Raw genomic sequence first — 19,409 nt, 5'->3', positions numbered from 1 at the left:
AGAGAGTTGAGAGAGCGAGGAAGCCCGATTACCCATGGTAGTCAATTTCCTTTGCAGATCAAAGCTTATGTGGGTTTGAAGCTCAAGATTCAATGGCTGGAGGTATTTCGATCCTTATTCATAGTGTATATATGTTTGATTAATTCCGCACTTTATACTTAATCATGTATGTTTCAGTTTATACATATAAAAGTCTAACAGTTGATCCTACTATACATGACCATTTTAAAAATGAGCAAAAAAGAATTATATGAAAAAACACCTCACCAATAATATCGAACATATCAAGAATATCAATATTCTCAAAATACTTAAAGTCCATATAGCCAATATTTTGATATTCTTCAAGGGTAAGATCGACAAGTGATCAATTCGACTATTAAATTATTATTTTACTTATTGTTATTCTTATTTGTTTTATAACTTACTGTTATGTTATTTTTATTTTATTAGTATTAGTATTTTTTTTTTTTCTTATTTTGTATTTTTAAATATGTTAGTGTTTTAAATCAATTATTATTTTTGCTATAAAAGAACTAATAAAATGTAAGATTATATTTAAAAATAAAATAAAATAAGATTTAGAAGGCAAAAAAAAAAAAAAAAAACTATACACAAAATTGGCACTACAAAAAACAGTTATTTTTAGTGACAATTTTTTAGTCACAACATAATTTTTTTATGACTAAATGTAACCTTTAGTCACAACAAAATGTTACTTGTGACTAAAATATAGTCTTTAGTTACAAGTTGTCACTAATTTAGTTCTCGGCACGACAAGTATTGTGACTAAAAATACATTTAGTCACAACAAATTGTAATTTTTGTGACTAATACTTTTAGTCACGGATTTTTTAGTCACAACATAGAAATAATAATTTATAATTAGTCATAATTTTTTGATTTTTAGTCACAAGTTTTGTTTTGAGTAAAATGAAAATTTTTTGTAGTGCGGTGTAAAATCAAAATCCAACACCATTATTGGGGTAGGATTTGGTGCAAACTAATTTGGTGCATAACTTAGTGTACTATTAGAGTAATATTGTAAAGACTTTACACAAATTTAATGAAATTATGTACCATTAGAGATACGTGTTAGATTTTGAATCTACACCAAAATCTACAATATTATTAGTTGATTTTTATTTACTTTCATGTCTTTTTTTTATTAGTATTTTACTCTATTTTTACAATTATGCATTGAAAATAAGTTATTTGTTGATTTATAAGGCACCATGTTCATATTTTTATTATACACTAGGTCTCGAGCCAACCTGACTGTCACACTTAGTTTGTACATTATGCACTAGGTGCTTCCGCAGTAGATATGGGTTGCTTTTGTCTTCCTAGAAGTAATGTACTTAATGCCTCGCTATTCACATTCAGCGACATATGGTTTCTCGTTAATATACTAAGCAACAGTTTGTATATTGACTCATCGCATATGACCTTACAATCAGTAGGTTACAAATATACTCTGATACTTACGTAATTAATGAATTATTCTATAATAAGCGATTTCATAAATCTGTATTCCTTTTATCTTAACACTTGTCTTCCACTGAGATGGCAGCCAAATCTTGGGTATAACAATTGCCCCTTAAAAAGTTCTTTTATAGTAAAAAGTGTTTTTTAATAATTACAGAGGACATTTTCGTCATAATCCCTTTTTGGAAAGATGCGTCCTTTGATTTTGGCGGTTGTACGGTTTCGAGGGTAATTATGAATCGCCTCTTTATATTCTGCCCTACTCCCAACCGTTAAATTTCCTAATATTTGGCTTTCTTGTCACAGAACTTTGTGTAAAAAAGAGCGGCTCAAGCTTACCATTTTTCACAAACATCTGGTTTTTGGTGAGATCCATCTTGAAAACGGATTGTCTCTTTCTTGCTAAAATGTCCCATCTGAGTTCAGAGGTTCATCCTCCCAAATTCATAACACTAGGATGCACCAACCATTTTCCATCTCCATTCGTTCCCAAGGACTTTTTAACCTCAATTGGAACCAGAAACAATGGATTCCAAGGCCGAGGAGCTTCCGACTAATCCAAACCAGGGGAACCCCTTAGATCTTTATGGGCGATCTTCACAAGTGATTCTTGTGGGTAGGCATAATCCCTTATGAATGGTGGTTTGAGTCAAATTATTTATATTTTTTGTTTCTTTATTGACCCTTTTTCTTTTGTCTCCACAGGAATAGACATAGGTATTATCCCTTATGAATGGTGGAAGTTGATGCAGATTTCTCTGCTGTTTTGGCTTTCCACCCATTCGTAACAGGTTGAAAGTCTTCAACAACAACAGTATTCATGCCCTGGCCCCCTTTATCAACCTGTTCAGCATCCACTTTCTTCTCTCCTCCTTTTACAATCTGCTCTGGTTTTTTACCTTCCTTCTTGCGACAGTCTGCAGTGTTATGCCCCATTCCATGGCAATGCCCACAAACTATCGGCTTCCACTCATAAAATACCGCAATTGACACATTGGCACCATATTCATTTTCAAACCATATGAGATTAGGGAATTTCTATTGTATAGATTCTTCAATCAATACTCGAGGAAAATTCAGCTTCTCCCTAGTTCTGTAATAGTATCAATCATAATTGGTTTCCCAATCTGTTTGACAATCTTGAGAAAAGATGTATGTCCCCAATACTTCAATTTAAGGTCATCCAAATGGATCCAGATTGGCACCATTCAAATATCCTCCTTCTTGAAGTTGCAATCAAGGCCCCAAGGTGTCATTATGACTGGTCTTTAGTTGAAGAAAATGAATCCATCTTTAAGGATGGCATCTCTTTCAATAGCAGAGAAGAACCTAATAATGAAGACTCCATAGGCAAGCATCCAAACTTTATCCACTTTATCCTTCCAAAACCTTCTTGCAAATCCTTCTAACATAGCTAGATGAGGATTGGCACCCAGTACAGAACAAACAATTGAAGATTTCCAGAAGGAAACCTCCTCTTGTATATCTTCCATATTGATTTTCACCTTGCTGCTTGCTTGAGATTTCGTAAAATAGGCATTTGAATTTTTAACAATGTTTCCAGATCTGAGTACAGGGGGAGTAACATTATTACCTCGAGCTGATTAAGTAGAGCAGCCATAAACATATTAAAGTCTGTTCAAATATCTTCTTGTTGTAGAATGCTCTTCATTGACGATCTCAGAGTTAATGGAGCAGGAAATACATCATATATTGTTGCGTCCTCTATATCAGGTTGCAGCTCCATATGATGCGCTTCCTCCTCCTCCGAGAACTCCAATGGTTCTACACCCAGCACTTCCTCCACAGTCTTCGTTTTTCGAGCATCACAGGTGGAGCAAGGTCCACATTTCTTTGTCTTCTTCGCCGAGATCTTCAGTTTTCCTTGCGCCTTAGCCTTGGTTTTTGCCATAGCACCAGCTCGAGGAGCTGCTAGAACAAGGAGAGAGAATAAACTATTTTTTTTTTTTTGAAGTTCTATAGTTGATCCTACTATACACGACCATTTTAAAAATGAGGAAAAAAGATCTTACCAATAATATCCAACATCTCAAGAATATCAATATTCTAAAAATACTAAAAGTCCATATAGCCAATATTTCTTCAAGGCTAAGCTCAACAAGTGATCAATTCGACTATTAAATTATTATTTTACTTAATGTTATTCTTATTCGTTTTATAACTTATTGTTATGTTATTTTTTTATTTTATTAGTATTAGTATTTTTTTTATTGTTATTTTGTATTTTTAAATATGTTAGTGTTTTAAATCAATTATTATTTTTGTGATAAATTTTAATTTGAGAACTAAAATGTAAGATTTTATTTAAAAATAAAATAAAATAAGGGTTAGAATGAAAAAAAAAAAAATTGTACACCAAATTGGTACACAATCAAAATCCAACACTATTAATGGTGTAGGATTTGATGCACACTAATTTGGTGCATAATTTAGTGGACTGTTAAAGTAAAATAGTGTAAAGATTTTACACGAATTTAATGAAATTGTGTATCATCATACATATGTGGTGGATTTTGAATCTAGACTAAAATCTACAATATTATTAGTGGATATTTATTTACTTTCATATCTTTTTTATTATTTTTTTCTCTATTTTTACAGTTATGCATTGAAAATAAGTTATTTGTTGATTTATACGGCACTATGTTCATATTTTTATTTCATATAAAATATTTATTCGGGTATTTTTAACTGTTTTTCATCCTTCTCATGCATATTGAAATTAAAATAAAATAACATAAAATGTAATTTTTAAAAAAATTAATTTAAGTTTTATATATATATATAGAGAGTAATACTATGGTAGGACCTAACAAAAGTTTCCTACCGGTAGGGAACTTTTTTTTTAATAGTTGATTTTAGATCTTGTCGTTATTATGATGTAAGGTATATACTCTTACTATAGGACTGCTTGTATACAATTAAAACTTTATCCATATTATAATAATATTTAATACTATATTTATTTTAAAAATAAAATAATATTAATAATTCAAAGATTTATTAATTCATCTAAAAAAAAATTATTAATTTTAATTTTTTAATTATTATTATCATTTTCTAAAATTAATTTAAATTATTTTTATATAGATATTTATTTTCAAAAATTCTTTTGATGTGGGATCGATTGAATGATTTTAGATGCTCTTTAATTGGAACCGTACTAACTTGCTTCTCTTAAACTTAATTATTTTGGCAGAAAAAATAATATCAAACCAAATTAATTAATTTTTTTTTAATAACTGGCGTCTCAAAAGAGCAGCCAAATAACAAGATAAAAATCACTGAAAAACAGTCAATAATACCAGAACTACGCACAGCCTAAAGGCAAAATAAAGAAAAGACTAGGTGTAAACATAAAAAAAAAAAAAAAAAAAAAAAAAAAAAAACTAACAGCAAATTATGAAAAAGCCAAAAAAATAGAGTTCAGAAAAAATAATTTTTTTTTGAAAATAAATATCAATATAAAAATAATTCAAAGTAAGTTTAAGAAAAATAATAATAATAATTCAAAATAAAAATTAATAAAATTTTTAATTATTAATATTATTTTTTAAAAAAATAAATATCATTAAATATTATTATAATATGTATAAACTTTTAATCGTATACAAACAGTCCTATCGTAAAAGTATACACCTTACATCATAATAACCACATGATTTAAAATTAATGATCAAAAAATGTTTCCTACCGGTAGAGAATTTTTGCTAGGTCATACTCTTGCCCTATATATATATATAATATTAGAGTGTACTTGTTAATTTTGTAGAGTAACTCATATCATTTGAGTTTTAAGTGACCGAGTGAAGTCCACCTAGAAATTTACGAGGCCTAGTATCATTTTCTCACTTATCATTAATATTGGACCTACACAAACGGAAATACAATAGTACCAAGGCAAACTCTTCAGTTATAAATACCCTCCAAACACTTGATATAATAATATAAGAGCCACACTACTGCTAGCCTAAAGTCAAAATCTATCATCACCAAAAATGAGGTCCTCTATTATTTTGTCATTTCTTTTAGTGCTCACATACTTCTCCACCTCTACCCATGCCGCCAGATTTGACATCACAAACAGATGTTCCTACACCGTCTGGGCTGCTGCCGTGCCCGGCGGTGGAAGGCAGCTAAACCCCGGCCAGTCATGGGCCCTTGACGTGAATGCGGGCACCAAAGGAGCTCGGATATGGGCTCGAACAGGTTGTAATTTCGATGGGGCAGGAAATGGCAGGTGCCAGACTGGCGACTGCGGTGGCAAACTCAATTGTCAGAGCTATGGACAGCCTCCCAACACGTTGGCCGAGTACGCGCTCAACCAATTCAACAACTTAGATTTCTTTGACATCTCCCTGGTCGACGGATTCAATGTCCCCATGGACTTCAGCCCCACATCGCGCCAGTGCAGCCGAGGGATCAGGTGTACGGCAGACATAAACGGCCAATGTCCTGGTCAATTGAGGGCACCAGGAGGCTGCAACAACCCATGTACTGTCTTTAAAACCGATCAGTATTGTTGTAACTCCGGTAATTGTGGTGCCACAGATCTTTCGAGGTTCTTTAAGACACGATGCCCTGATGCTTATAGTTACCCTAAGGATGATCAAACCAGTACTTTTACATGCCCTGGTGGAACTAACTATAAGGTTGTCTTCTGTGCTTGAATTAGTGATGGTATACGTCGCCACGCAAAGCTTTTGTAATAATATTGTGTTTTATGTTATGTAGAATAAAAGCACATACATATATTAGTGTGTGTTTACTTCGTTGGCATACTCAGGTGTGATGAAAGTTTATTATGTACGTGTCGATCATTCCTATATAATAATATAAACTTAATTATGTCTTTTTGTATTCGCCTTCAAATAAAATTCACTGAAAAAATAAAATGGACTATTTTATAAAATATTGTTTCTAAACATATAAATTGCTTCAAATTGAAGCCTTTGAGAAAGACCCGAAATAGCTATTTTTATAAATGATATTTATTAAATAATAAATAGATTTAGAGTCACTATAAGAAAATAGGCCTATCGCGGCGGGCCTAGCCTCCCGTTATTGTTCTATCTCGACGGGCACAAACCGCCGTGAATTTAAATGCCGACATTGAGAAAGGGCATTCTCGACGGGCTAGGCCCGCCGAGATAGGTGAGCAATCTCGGCTGGCTAAGGCCCCCGTAATTGATCAATTTCTTATTAAAACTAATTACAGAAATCAAAATTCACTTGTTATTGTCAATATTATACATCTATATATTTACCAAAATTTTAGACCACAATAACAATTGATATAAAGCAAAAGTAATTTTTTATACAAGTATCAATACATAATAAAAACAAAAATCTTTCAAAATAAACAAACTCAAATAAACAACATGTACATTAGGAAAAAATAATCCAAATAATCAATAGAAGAATAAAAAAAAACAATACTAATAAAGATAAATATCATATTCATCAATAAATTCTTATTAATCATAAATAATAATAATAAAAAAATTAGTCTAAACAACCCAATTTAAAAAATAAAATCAATAAAAACACCTTACAATGATATTGAAAGTTCTTGCCTTTGATATGGAAAGTGACCATCCTAGAAGAGAAAAAAAATAATAAAAAAAAAGAGACAAAATAAGAAAACTAAAGAGAAAAAGAACTTTTATACCTCTCAAACAAAGAAAAGAGGACTAACTTATAATTTATATGAGGACAATATTTCTTAACCTCCGACGTCCAAAGCTCGGCGTCATCCTTAGCTCCGGCATCATCCTAGGAGCATCTTCTTCCCCAATAACGGTGTACGCCGTCGATCTGAAAAAAAAATACAAAAGAAGAAGAAGAAGAAAATAAGGAAACGATACACAGAGAGAAAGAGGGGGACTAATGGTGCCGCCACCGCACATGAAAAACAAAAAGAAGAACAAGATGGAGGACTCCATATGAGACCCATGTCTGCTGGTGCGAGAGAAAATGAGAGAAAGAGAGTGAATGAAAAAGTGCGGCTGAAAAGTTAGAGTTAATTAGGGTTTCTCTTTTTTTTTTTAGTCAGTCTTTGGGCCTATCTCGACGGGCCCAACTTGGACCGCCGCAATTGGTACCAATCTCGGCGGTCCAAGTTGGGCCGTCGAGATAGGGTCCAAAATTCATAATTTTTTTTTTAAAAAAATATATTCTTGTGATCAATTATGGCGGTTCTTTAAGAGCCCGCCGAGATAGAGACCAATCTCGGCACACACACGCGGGCCCGCCGAGATAGAGACCAATCTCGGCACACACACGCGGGCCTGCCGAGATTGGTGTGTCGAAATTACCTATTTTTCTTGTAGTGATGAGTCAAAAAAATTCTCACTTGTATACAATGTAATCATCCATTTGCTCATTGGAGATCACACCCACAAAATTAATAATATATAATTACATATTAGAAATGTGGGCCAAGTGCTCATATAAAAAAAAATGTGGCCAAGTTTATTAAAATAGACATAAATAAGGAGAATTTTCATAAATATGGGAATGAAATGTATCGTTTACTTTTTATAGTATAAATAAATAACACTATAGAGTTATGAGTTTTTCTTATTTTTTTACATTTATATGGGATTTTTTATGCCATAATTTTGTAAAAAAAAAGTGGAAATCCCATATGTGCAAAACAACAATAAGTTTTGCCGGAAAAGTCAATATCATCAGAAAAGTCGCCGGAATTTTCACCGACGCCGAAAAAGTCATTGGAAAAGTCAGCAGAAGTAAATGTCTCAGATATAACTAAAAATATAACCGGTTCTATGAATAAAAACTAATAACTCAAACCAGTTATAATTGAAATATAACCAGTTCTGTAACATAATAAATAAATATAAATAATATTAAATAACTCAAACCAGTGATAATTAAAATAGAATCGGTTCTATAACAGTGTTATAATGAATAAAAAGAAATAACACGAAATAACTCAAACCGGTTATAACTAAAATAGAACCGGTTAACATAATGAATGCAAACAAGTAACACGCAATAACTCAAACCGATTACAATTAGAAACAAAGATTAAATCAGTTCCTAAATTACTGAAACATAAATTAAAAGCAAAACTAGTTCCACAATAAAATACTTCATAACACATAATACTTCATAAAACTGATTATAATTTTTTTTAAAAGAAAAGTGGGGATCAAATGTCTTAGATATAATAAAAATAGAACCAATTCTATAACGTAATGAATAAAAATAAATAACACAAAATAACTCAAACTTATTATAATTAAAATATAATTGGTTCTGCAATATAATGAATAAAAACAAATAACACAAAATGACTCAAATCAGTTATTAAAATTGAACAGGTTCTATAACAGTGTTACGATGAATAAAAATAAATAACATGAAATAACTTAAACTGGTTATAACTAAATAATAATCAGTTATCTAACATAATGAATAAAAATAAATAACTCAAACCGATCATAATTGAAATATAACTTGTTCTGTAACATAATGAATAAAAATAAATAACACAAAATAACTTAAATTAGTTATAATTAAAATAGAACCACTTCTATAACAGTGCTATAATGAATAAAAATAAATAACACGAAATGGTTCAAACTAGTTATAACTAAAATAGAACTGGTTATATAACTTAATGAATAAAAACAAGTAACATGTAATAAATCAAACTAGTTATAATTCAAAATAGAATCGGTTCTTGATAACTCTATGTTATAGAGTTAATTTTTATGCTTTTAAACTAAAGTATTGTGAGGAGAGTAGTGAAAATATGTTTATTTTGCTTAATTTTAATTAGTTTTAGTGTTATTTTCTATTTAGTAATCTAACCTTTAAGTTTGGTAAATATTGATATTGTTGGTTGTGTTTTTCCAATTAACTGTGCTTATTTTGTTGAAAAAGGAGGAATTAAATTGATAGGTAAGAGAAAAAGAAGCAAGGAAGAAAAGGAGCACAAGCTGAAACTGGGCTGATTGCTGAAGCAATGCTGAAGTGAATTCAGCATCCTGGCAGTGACGTGGAAACACGAATTTTACTTATCCACCTCAGCAACTTCGGTCCAGTCACTCAAATTGCACCAGCCAACTGACGTGGAAGAAAGGGGTCTAACCCTAGTGGGCCAAAGTAGAAAAGTTTGGGCTTCTATTTTGGGGTATGAAGTTTGTACCCTAAAAACCCAACAACAAAAAGAGAAAGGAAGGGAAGTACATGAGCATCATATTCATTATCCAGTACGTGAGGAGCTGCTGCAACTCTTTTGGAGGAGTAAATGTAGCAGAAAGTACACCATAGAAGAAGGAAGAGGGGACCAAGCCTAGTGTTTGAATTTTCTTTTACCCTTTCTTAATAGTCTTCTTTATTTTCCTCTTTTATAGTTGTTTGTACTTAGTATCAAAAACTTCTTGAGATTGTAAATTTGGGCAGCAGTCATGGATGAATTATTTTTAGCTTGGATTTTATCTTCTTACTTGAATATGAGCTAAACTTTTGAGGCTTGAATGGCTATGAACTTTTAAGTTGGGTATGATTAAATTTTAAGCTTACTTTAGCATTTGTTTTGCCTTTGTTCATTCAAGTGAGTTTCATTTTAATTGATTGTTGTTTCTTGGCCATGAATAACAATTTGCTAAGCTAGATCTTGTACCGGAAGGGCTAGATCTAGTAGTTCAACTTGAATGAAGCAAGTGAAAACCTAGATTTAGGCTTTTCTTTGTAAGTGGGATAGGAATATTTCATTTACCTTGCATAACTTACCAATTTAATGTTTGAATAGTATTTTGACTGCTGGTTTGATATAGGAATGTATTGAGCTAAATGGTAGAATTAAAGTTGTGAGTGTTGGAAAATTCTCACAAGCCTAGAGGAATTTTTTGTTATCTCTGTGCAGAATGCTAGAGTAATGCTGAACCAATGCTGTACTGACTGAAAAAAAAAACCTGACTAGAAGGAATTAGTTATTCAAGCCATTTTTGCCATATTACATTTTTTATCTTGCAAACAATTTTTCTAGCAGCAGTAGTTTTAATTTTAGCAATGTTAATCTTTGTCATTTTTAAATTTCAATAATTACTCAACCTTTTACATATTATTTGCTCTTACTTTAAGTTTTAATTAGTTGATTTTACATTAAACTTTATTTGCAATCCCTGTGGAGACGATCTTACTTATCACTTTATTACTTGTTTGACTACGTATACTTGCGTATATAATTTTCACAACAAGTTTTTGGCGCCGTTGCCGGGGATTGAAACTAAAAATTGTGTATTATCAACTATTTTGCAATTTATTTTCTGGTTTAAAGTTTTAATCCTATTTGGTGCGCTGAATTTTTCTTTTTCAGGTGTAAACTAGTGTATGAATGAGCAAGAAGAAGACCTTGAACTTGCTCCTAATTACCCCGAAATTGAACGCACTTTTAGACAAAGAAGAAAGGAACAGAAGGCTAAAAAACGCTGCAATATGGCAGATGGGTTTGAAGTTGGGGGTGCTCATAATGAAGCCAATCCTATTGCTTTGGCCGATGATAGAGCCCGATCAATAAGAGAGTATGCAGCCCCAATGTTCAATGAGCTTAATCCGGGTATTGTGAGACCCGAAATCCAAGTACCTCACTTTGAGCTCAAGCCCGTCATGTTTCAAATGCTCCAAACGGTTGGTCAATTTGGTGGGTCGCCAACGGAAGATCCTCACCTCCATATTCGCTCATTTTTGGAGGTGAGTGATTCTTTCAAGCTACAAGGAGTAAGTGAAGAGGCTTTAAGATTGAAGTTGTTCCCATTTTCCTTGAGGGATCAGGCTAGAGCATGGCTTAACACTCTTCCTCCCGATTCGGTGACTAATTGGAATGACTTGGCTGAAAAATTCTTGAGAAAGTACTTTCCTCCAACAAGAAATGCAAAGTTTCAAAGCGAGATCATGTCCTTTCAACAATTGGAAGATGAGACTACTAGTGATGCATGGGAAAGATTCAAGGAGTTGTTGAGGAAGTGCCCACACCATGGTATTCCCCATTGTGTCCAACTTGAGACATTTTACAATGGTCTCAATGCGGCCTCTAAGATGGTGCTGGACGCTTTAGCTAATGGAGCCATTCTTTCCAAGTCTTACAATGAAGCTTTTGAGATTTTGGAAAGGATAGCTAGCAACAACTATTAATGGTCAACTAATAGAGCTCCTACAAGTCGAAAAGTAGCGGGTGTTCTTGAAGTAGATGCTTTGACCGCTCTCACCGCTCAAATGGCCTCAATGACCAACATTTTGAAGAATATGAATATGGGAGGAAGTGTACAACCAGTCGCTGCCATTCAAAGGGCAGAAATCTCTTGTGTGTACTGTGGTGATGGGCATACTTTTGAAAATTGCCCTTCAAATCCAGCTTCAGTTTGCTATGTGGGTAATCAAAACTTCAACCGCAGCAACAATCCATACTCAAACTCCTACAATCCGGCATGGAAGCATCATCCGAACTTTTCATGGGGAGGTCAAGGGGCAAGTTCAAGTGGAGCACAACAAGCACAAGGAAAGCAATCATTTCCACCGGGTTTTTCTCAACAACCAAGACCTCAACAACCTCACCAACCTCAAGGCTCTCAAACTAGTTCTTTGGAGAGCTTAATGAGAGATTATATGGCCAAGAATGACGCTGTAATTCAAAGCCAAGCAACATCTCTTCGGAATCTTGAAGTTCAATTGGGGCAACTGGCTAATGATTTGAAGAATAGACCACAAGGCACTTTGCCTAGTGACACTGAAAACCCAAGAAGAGATGACAAAGAGCATTGCAAAGTGATAACCTTGAGAAGTGGAAAAATTCTTGAGTCAAATGTGGCTGCAACAGGCAGTAAAGAGCCCTCTTCAATCCAAAAAGAGGGGGAAATGAAGAAAAAACCAGCAATTTCAGCTGCTGAAATTCCCCCAGTAGTTACAGCATCCAGTCAGCATTCTGCTGCAGAAAAGTCTTTGCAAAAGCCACCGCCACCATTTCCTCAACGGTTCAAGAAGCAACAAGACGATGGTCAATTCCGGAGATTCCTTGATGTTCTAAAGCAGCTCCACATTAATATACCATTAGTGGAAGCTTTGGAGCAAATGCCAACCTATGTGAAATTTTTAAAGGATATTTTGACAAAGAAAAGGAGGCTTGGCGAGTTTGAAACTGTCGCTTTGACGAAGGGCTGTAGTGCTATGTTGAAAAGTAAAATTCCACCCAAATTGAAAGATCTGGGCAGCTTTACAATTCCAATTTCTATTGGGGGTCGAGATGTTGGAAGAGCTCTTTGTGATTTGGGAGCTAGTATTAATCTCATGCCTATGTCTATTTTTAAGAAGTTGGGAATTGGAGAAGCAAGACCAACCACCGTCACTTTGAAATTAGCGGATTGTTCCATGGCTCATCCAGAGTGAAAAATTGAAGATGTGTTGGCACAAGTGGATAAGTTCATTTTTCCGGCCGATTTCATTATTCTTGACTATGAGGAAGATAGGGAAGTTCCAATCATTTTAGGGAGGCCATTTCTTGCCACGGGAAGAACTTTGATAGATGTTGAAAAGGGAGAGCTTACCATGAGAGCTCAAGATGAGCAAGCCACGTTCAAGGTTTTCCATCCCATACGTGCTCCGAATGCAATAGGAGAATGCTTAGCAATTGGAGATATGGATCCTAACATGGTTGAGGAGTCCAAATTCAAAAATAGTAAGAAGGTGAGAAAGAAGATTCCCCTTAAAGAAATTGCTAAGGATCACGAGCCGCGAGAAAGCAAAGACAAAACATCATTTGAACCTAAAAAACCACCCACAAAGAAGAGAAAGAAAAAGAAGTTTAGTAGAAAAATTTGGTCTCAAATGTTTAAAGTTGGGCAGCAAGTGATTTTTGCAAACTCTTTAACGAAGGCTACTCATGGACGACTAGATTCAAGGTGTGATGGATCTTTCTTGGTGGTGAGAGTGTACCCCGATGGGGTGGTAGAACTACGTGATGCACTTTCAAGAAGAAAATTTTTGGTGAAAGGCCAAGGAGTGAAGTTTGGGGGTGGTGAGGGTGATCGAGCAAAGACCTCCATCACATTGGAAGAGGCTTGAGGAAGAAGGGTCTTGGGTTGTCATGGCTTTAGTGAGTCACATTTGGGAAACCCAAGAGCGGAGGAACAAGATTATATTTAGTTATATATATGCTATGTAATAAGTTTGGGGTGTGCCACCCCTTGAAAAAAAATATATATGTATTTACAATTAAGTTTGGGGTGTACCTCCCCTTGAAAAAAAACGAAAGAAAAAAAAAGGAAAAGAAGAAAAAGAAAAAAAAAAATTAGTATATACATACTTATATAATTACATATATATATAACTTTTAATTTCCTACATTTACTAATGATTTTGCTGTAGTGTGGTGATCTTTATTGCTGGTGCAAAGCAGGGAATGACAGAAAAAAGGGGCTGCTGCAATATGGTGTGAGCAAATTTGTATGTTGAAGCAGTAGGTCCCAGTACAGCATTGGATCAGCATCGCTTCAGCATTTTGAAGCAGAGACTCTAGTGGGGAAGAGTTCATGTAACACCCTAACTATCTTAGGCGTATTACGTGATTTTTAAACGTACTGTGCAGCTCGTTGCTAATCAACGAGGTTTATGGAAAAACGTGATTAATTAAAATTTTGCTTTTTTAATTAAACTTATAAACCATATTATAAAAGTCTCGGGATCCCGATTTATAAAATCATTTACAAACGTTTTAACTGTTTAACTTTTACATCAAAATGAAAGTCGTCTAACGACAGTTACAAAAATCTCAGCCGTGCTGTCCCGAGGATCGTACGCTCCAGGCCTAACCGCCCCGACATGTACAATCTCATAAGCTCGCTCACGGTCCATCAGCTATAGCCTTGCCTTTACCTACACATGAACATAAACTGTGAGTCGACAGACGCAGTAAGAAAAGCATAATAATATCATACATAATACTAACTGCCGTGTCCAACACGATACTGAGTCCCGCTACTGCCATGTCCAACATGGTACTGAGCTACTACTGCCATGTCCAACATGGTACTGAGTTTTGAACGTTCAGGGGACGGTACTATTGACAAGTATCCTCCTGATCGGTCGAACCGGTCATACTCCGGCTGCTGGTCATACTCCAGCCTGTATCGACGGGATAGGTCAATAGCACTGAACCACCAACCAAGTGTCATCCTGATCGGTCGAACCGGTCATACTCCGGCTGCTGGTCATACTCCAGCCTGTACCGACGTGACAGGGTCGGATGGTTCGAAGCCTAAATACATAACTAATGTAATCTAGCAGGCTTCCTACATGCACGCTAAACATGTAATCTACATATGCATACTGTTATACTAATCTTACCTGGATTCTGATTTCAGGTGTGCCGGTCAACCTGACTGGAACTGAAGCTGAGTGGCGGATTACTGGCTCCTAAACCATAAAAAATCACAACGCTATAAGTGACACGCTAAATCACTTCCCGGGGACTAAAACTTGGAACTAAAAGTTTCCCTATCGATAAAAAGCATGGCGATACCCCTAAAAACCCAAAAACGAGGAAAACTAGGGTTCTGAAAAATCCCCCAACCGGTAGACCGGTTGCCCAACCGGAATTCCGGTTCTGGGAAATTCAGGACCCCCATCCGGAATTCCGGATGCACAACCGGAATTCCGGTTCCTCGCAGGCAGCAACTTCAAAAATTCATAACTCGACCAATTCAACCCCAATTGGTCCCAAACTTTCCAGACCTGATCTATATGTCCCAAATAACATATCCAAGGCATCAAACCTACCCAGAAACCACAGATACAAAATTCACCACTGGAGCTCAAGCTTTGAGTTCCAAACTCAAGCTTGAGCAAATCCACCTAACATGCATCCAAACCTATTTAATTCTACCCAAATAAGCATAATAACACCTCTGCAAACTAATAGAAACAACAGCAACATCACAGAACAGATTCACAAAGTTTTCCTTCCAAAAACCACATTTTTACATAGAAAACTCAAAGCTTGAACAACCTAACTAATCATGCTTCAAACAACTCAATTAACATCATTTAATCATGCTTTGAACCTCAGACAATAACAACTAAACACAGCCATAATAACAGCCACAAAAACATGCATGCATCATCACTTTTACACATTATTTTTCAAGAAATTAAAGAGAGAAAGACAAGAACCAACCTAGCTTGCAAAAATGCTTAGATTTAGGATGAAAATTCACTTGGAGATTGAACAAAAATCCAGCCCTTTGAATCCCATGCACCAGCCGAAAATGAGAGGAAAAGAGAGAGAGTTTGTGTGTGTGAGTTTTTGAAATTTCCTTAATTTTTGACTAAGTGTTCAAGTGAAAAGAGAAAAATGGATTTTAATGCACATAACACCTTATTTCAGCCACAATAATAATTTAAAAATAAACATTTAATCCATTTATTAAATCATATAAGACAAAACACTAATGGGGCAAAAAGACCATTTTGCCCCTCCACCATAAAATCACAAAAATCATACTAAAGGGGTATTTTTGGGAAATTCTAAATTCCCGGCCATTCCCGACATTCCCAATGTCTAAAACCCGTCCCCAAAATACTAACATACTAAGTTGTGATTTCTACTGAGCCAAACGCCGAGTTCCAAAATACCGGACACCGGAAATGCGAAATATAAAAGCTACTGATGACATAATCATGCATTTCTGAATTCCATAAATAACAGTAATAAATTATTTAAATAGCTATAAATAATTTCATAATTTAAACATAAACAACTGCTAATTTCCAAATTAACTAAGCGGGCTTTACAACTATTCCCCCCTTAAAAGGATTTCGTCCCCGAAATCTAACCTGAATAACTCTGGATATTGAGCTCGCATATCTGATTCTAGCTCCCAGGTGGCTTCTTCCACCTTACTGTTTCTCCAGAGAACCTTGACCAACGCTATGGTCTTATTCCGAAGGACTTTATCCTTTCTATCCAGGATCTGCACTGGTTGTTCCTCATAGGACATGTCTGGCTGAAGCTGAAGACTCTCATAACTGAGTATATGAGAGGGGTCTGAAACGTATTTTCTCAACATTGAGACATGGAATACGTTGTGCACTGCTGATAAAGCTGGAGGCAATGCTAACCGATATGCCACTTGACCTATCTTCTCGAGAATCTCGAAAGGTCCTGTAAACCTAGGGCATAACTTGCCTCTTCTCCCGAAACGTTTAATCCCCTTCATCGGAGATACTCGCAAAAACACATGGTCCCCTACTCGGAACTCAACATCTCTACGTTTCGGATCTGCGTAACTCTTCTGTCTGCTCTGTGAGGCAAGCATTCTAGCTTTTATCTTTTCTATTGCCTCATTGGTCCGCTGAACTGACTCTGGACCTAGGTATTTCCTCTCCCCTGTCTCATCCCAGTGGATAGGGGATCTACACTTTCTACCGTACAACAGTTCATAGGGTGCCATCCCTATCGTACTCTGATAACTGTTGTTGTATGAAAATTCTATTAACGGTAGATATTTACTCCATGAACCCTCAAAGTCCATAACACAGGCTCTCAACATATCCTCCAATATCTGAATTGTCCTTTCTGACTGACCATCTGTCTGAGGATGGAATGCTGTACTGAATTTTAGCTTTGTACCCATTGCCCGTTGCAAACTTTGCCAAAATTTGGAGGTGAATTTCGGATCCCTGTCCGAAACTATAGACTTCGGTACCCCGTGAAGTCTCACTATCTCCCTGACATATAACTCTGCCAACTGATCCACTGTAAACGTTGTTCTGACCGGCAGAAAATGAGCAGATTTCGTAAATCGGTCCACCACTACCCAGATGGAATCATGCAAACCCGTGGTCCTAGGTAACCCGACCACAAAATCCATCGTAATATCCTCCCATTTCCATTCTGGTAGGGTTAGAGGCTGCAACAACCCTGCTGGTCTCTGATGTTCAGCCTTGATCTGCTGACAAGTGAGGCATCTCGATACGAATTCTACCAAATTCTTCTTCATACCGTTCCACCAGAAGTACGGTTTCAAATCTTGGTACATCTTGGTGGTGCCGGGATGCAGAGAATACGGGGTAGAATGAGCCTCCTCAAAGATCTCGTTCCTCAATTCCACACTGTTCGGAACACAAACCCTGGCTTTATACAAAAGCATTCCACTATCTGACATCGAAAAGTCTTTGGCTTGACCAGCCAATACCTCATCTCGGATCTTCACTAACTCCGGATCTGTCATCTGAGCGACCTTTATTCTTTCCAACAGATCAGATTGCAGCGTTAAGTTGTGAAGCTGACCTACCACAAACTCAATGCTGGATCTAACCATATCCTCTGCTAGCTGTGGTGAAATCTGAACCATGCCAGCTACTTGCCCGGGACCCTTTCTGCTCAGGGCATCGGCCACTACATTGGCTTTTCCGGGATGATAGAGGATCTCACAATCATAGTCCTTTACTAATTCCAACCAACGCCTTTGTCTCATGTTCAAATCTTTCTGAGTAAAGAAATACTTGAGACTCTTATGGTCGGTATAGATCTCACACTTCTCTCCATACAGGTAGTGCCGCCAAATCTTCAGTGCAAAAACCACTGCGGCCAATTCTAAATCATGAGTCGGGTATCGCTGTTCATAATCCTTTAACTGACGGGAGGCATAAGCGATAACCCGATCGGCTTGCATCAATACGCACCCCAAACCCTGTTTGGATGCGTCACAGTAGACTACGAACTTCTCCTTGTCCGAAGGCAAAGCTAGTACCGGAGCAGTAATCAACCTCTGTTTCAGCTCCTGAAAACTAGCTTCGCATTTATCTGACCAGATAAATCGCTGATTCTTCTTTGTAAGCTCGGTTAGGGGCATTGAAATTTTGGAGAACCCCTCCACGAACCTACGGTAGTACCCAGCTAATCCCAAGAAGCTTCTGATCTCTGTCACTGTCTTCGGTCTCGGCCAATCCCTGACGGATTCAATCTTCCCGGGATCCACCTTGATCCCATCTTTACTCACAATGTGCCCTAGGAAGGACACCTGAGACAACCAGAACTCACATTTCTTGAACTTGGCGTAGAGCTTATGTTCTCGGAGTCGTTGCAGTACCATCTGAAGATGTAGCTCATGCTCCTCTTCTGATTGAGAGTACACGAGGATGTCGTCGATAAACACAATCACACAGATATCGAGGAAATCCTTGAATACTCTATTCATCAGGTCCATGAATGCTGCAGGAGCATTGGTTAGTCCGAATGACATAACCAGAAACTCGTAGTGTCCATACCTAGTGCGGAAAGCCGTCTTTGGAATGTCCTCCTCTCGGATCCTCAACTGATGATAACCCGAGCGGAGATCAATCTTAGAAAAGACCGTCTTCCCCTGAAGCTGATCGAACAAGTCATCGATCCTAGGTAATGGATATTTATTCTTCACCGTCAACTTGTTCAACTCTCTGTAGTCGATGCACATCCTCATAGATCCATCCTTCTTCTTGACGAACAAAACCGGGCTCCCCAGGTGACACACTGGGCCGAATGAACCCTATGTCAAGCAACCCTTGGAGCCGAATCTTTAATTCCTTAAGTTCACTCGGAGCCATCCTATACGGGGCTTTGGAAACCGGATCCACCCCTGGTGCCAAGTCAATCACAAAGTCAATCTCCCGCTGAGGTGGTAACCACAGGAAGTTCTTCGGGAAAAACGTCCAAAAATTCCCGAACCACTGCGATGTCCTGCGGCCGAATGGTGTCCGGCCGAGTGGTGTCCACCACCACGGCCGAAACCCTAAGCACCCACCGTGCAATAATTCTCTCGCCGACATAGCCGAGATCACCGGATCCGAGATCCCTGAACCGAACCCACAAATACAAACGGTTCTTCACTTTCCGG

The 19,409-nt window shown here is 36.4% G+C and overlaps 2 protein-coding genes and 1 non-coding gene across 3 annotated transcripts; 2 read left to right on the top strand and 1 right to left on the bottom strand.

The window, feature by feature from the left end:
• The first annotated feature begins 5,434 nt into the window (after positions 1-5,434).
• LOC115716717 (protein P21) lies at positions 5,435-6,364 on the top strand. The gene has a single exon (XM_061115608.1). It carries the CDS (start codon positions 5,508-5,510, stop codon positions 6,177-6,179), a length of 672 nt encoding a protein of 223 aa, XP_060971591.1. The 5' UTR covers positions 5,435-5,507; the 3' UTR covers positions 6,180-6,364.
• Positions 6,365-11,419: 5,055 nt separating this feature from the next.
• Positions 11,420-11,525, bottom strand: LOC133038621 (small nucleolar RNA R71). Its single transcript, XR_009688121.1, has one exon. It is a non-coding gene; the product is annotated as a small nucleolar RNA R71 (small nucleolar RNA).
• A 232-nt stretch (positions 11,526-11,757) lies between these two features.
• Positions 11,758-12,924, top strand: LOC133038272 (uncharacterized). The gene has a single exon (XM_061116365.1). The coding sequence runs from the start codon at positions 11,758-11,760 to the stop codon at positions 12,922-12,924; it is 1,167 nt and encodes a 388-aa protein (XP_060972348.1).
• Positions 12,925-19,409: the final 6,485 nt, after the last annotated feature.

This window comes from Cannabis sativa, chromosome 5 (assembly GCF_029168945.1).
Source record: "Cannabis sativa cultivar Pink pepper isolate KNU-18-1 chromosome 5, ASM2916894v1, whole genome shotgun sequence".
NCBI lineage: Eukaryota > Viridiplantae > Streptophyta > Magnoliopsida > Rosales > Cannabaceae > Cannabis > Cannabis sativa.
This window is presented reverse-complemented; position numbering and strand designations above follow the sequence as displayed.

Excerpts from the sequence above, each read along its gene's own strand:
- LOC115716717 (XM_061115608.1), top strand. The coding sequence starts at position 5,508 with ATGAGGTCCTCTATTATTTTGTCATTTCTTTTAGTGCTCACATACTTC.
- LOC133038272 (XM_061116365.1), top strand. The coding sequence starts at position 11,758 with ATGGCCTCAATGACCAACATTTTGAAGAATATGAATATGGGAGGAAGT.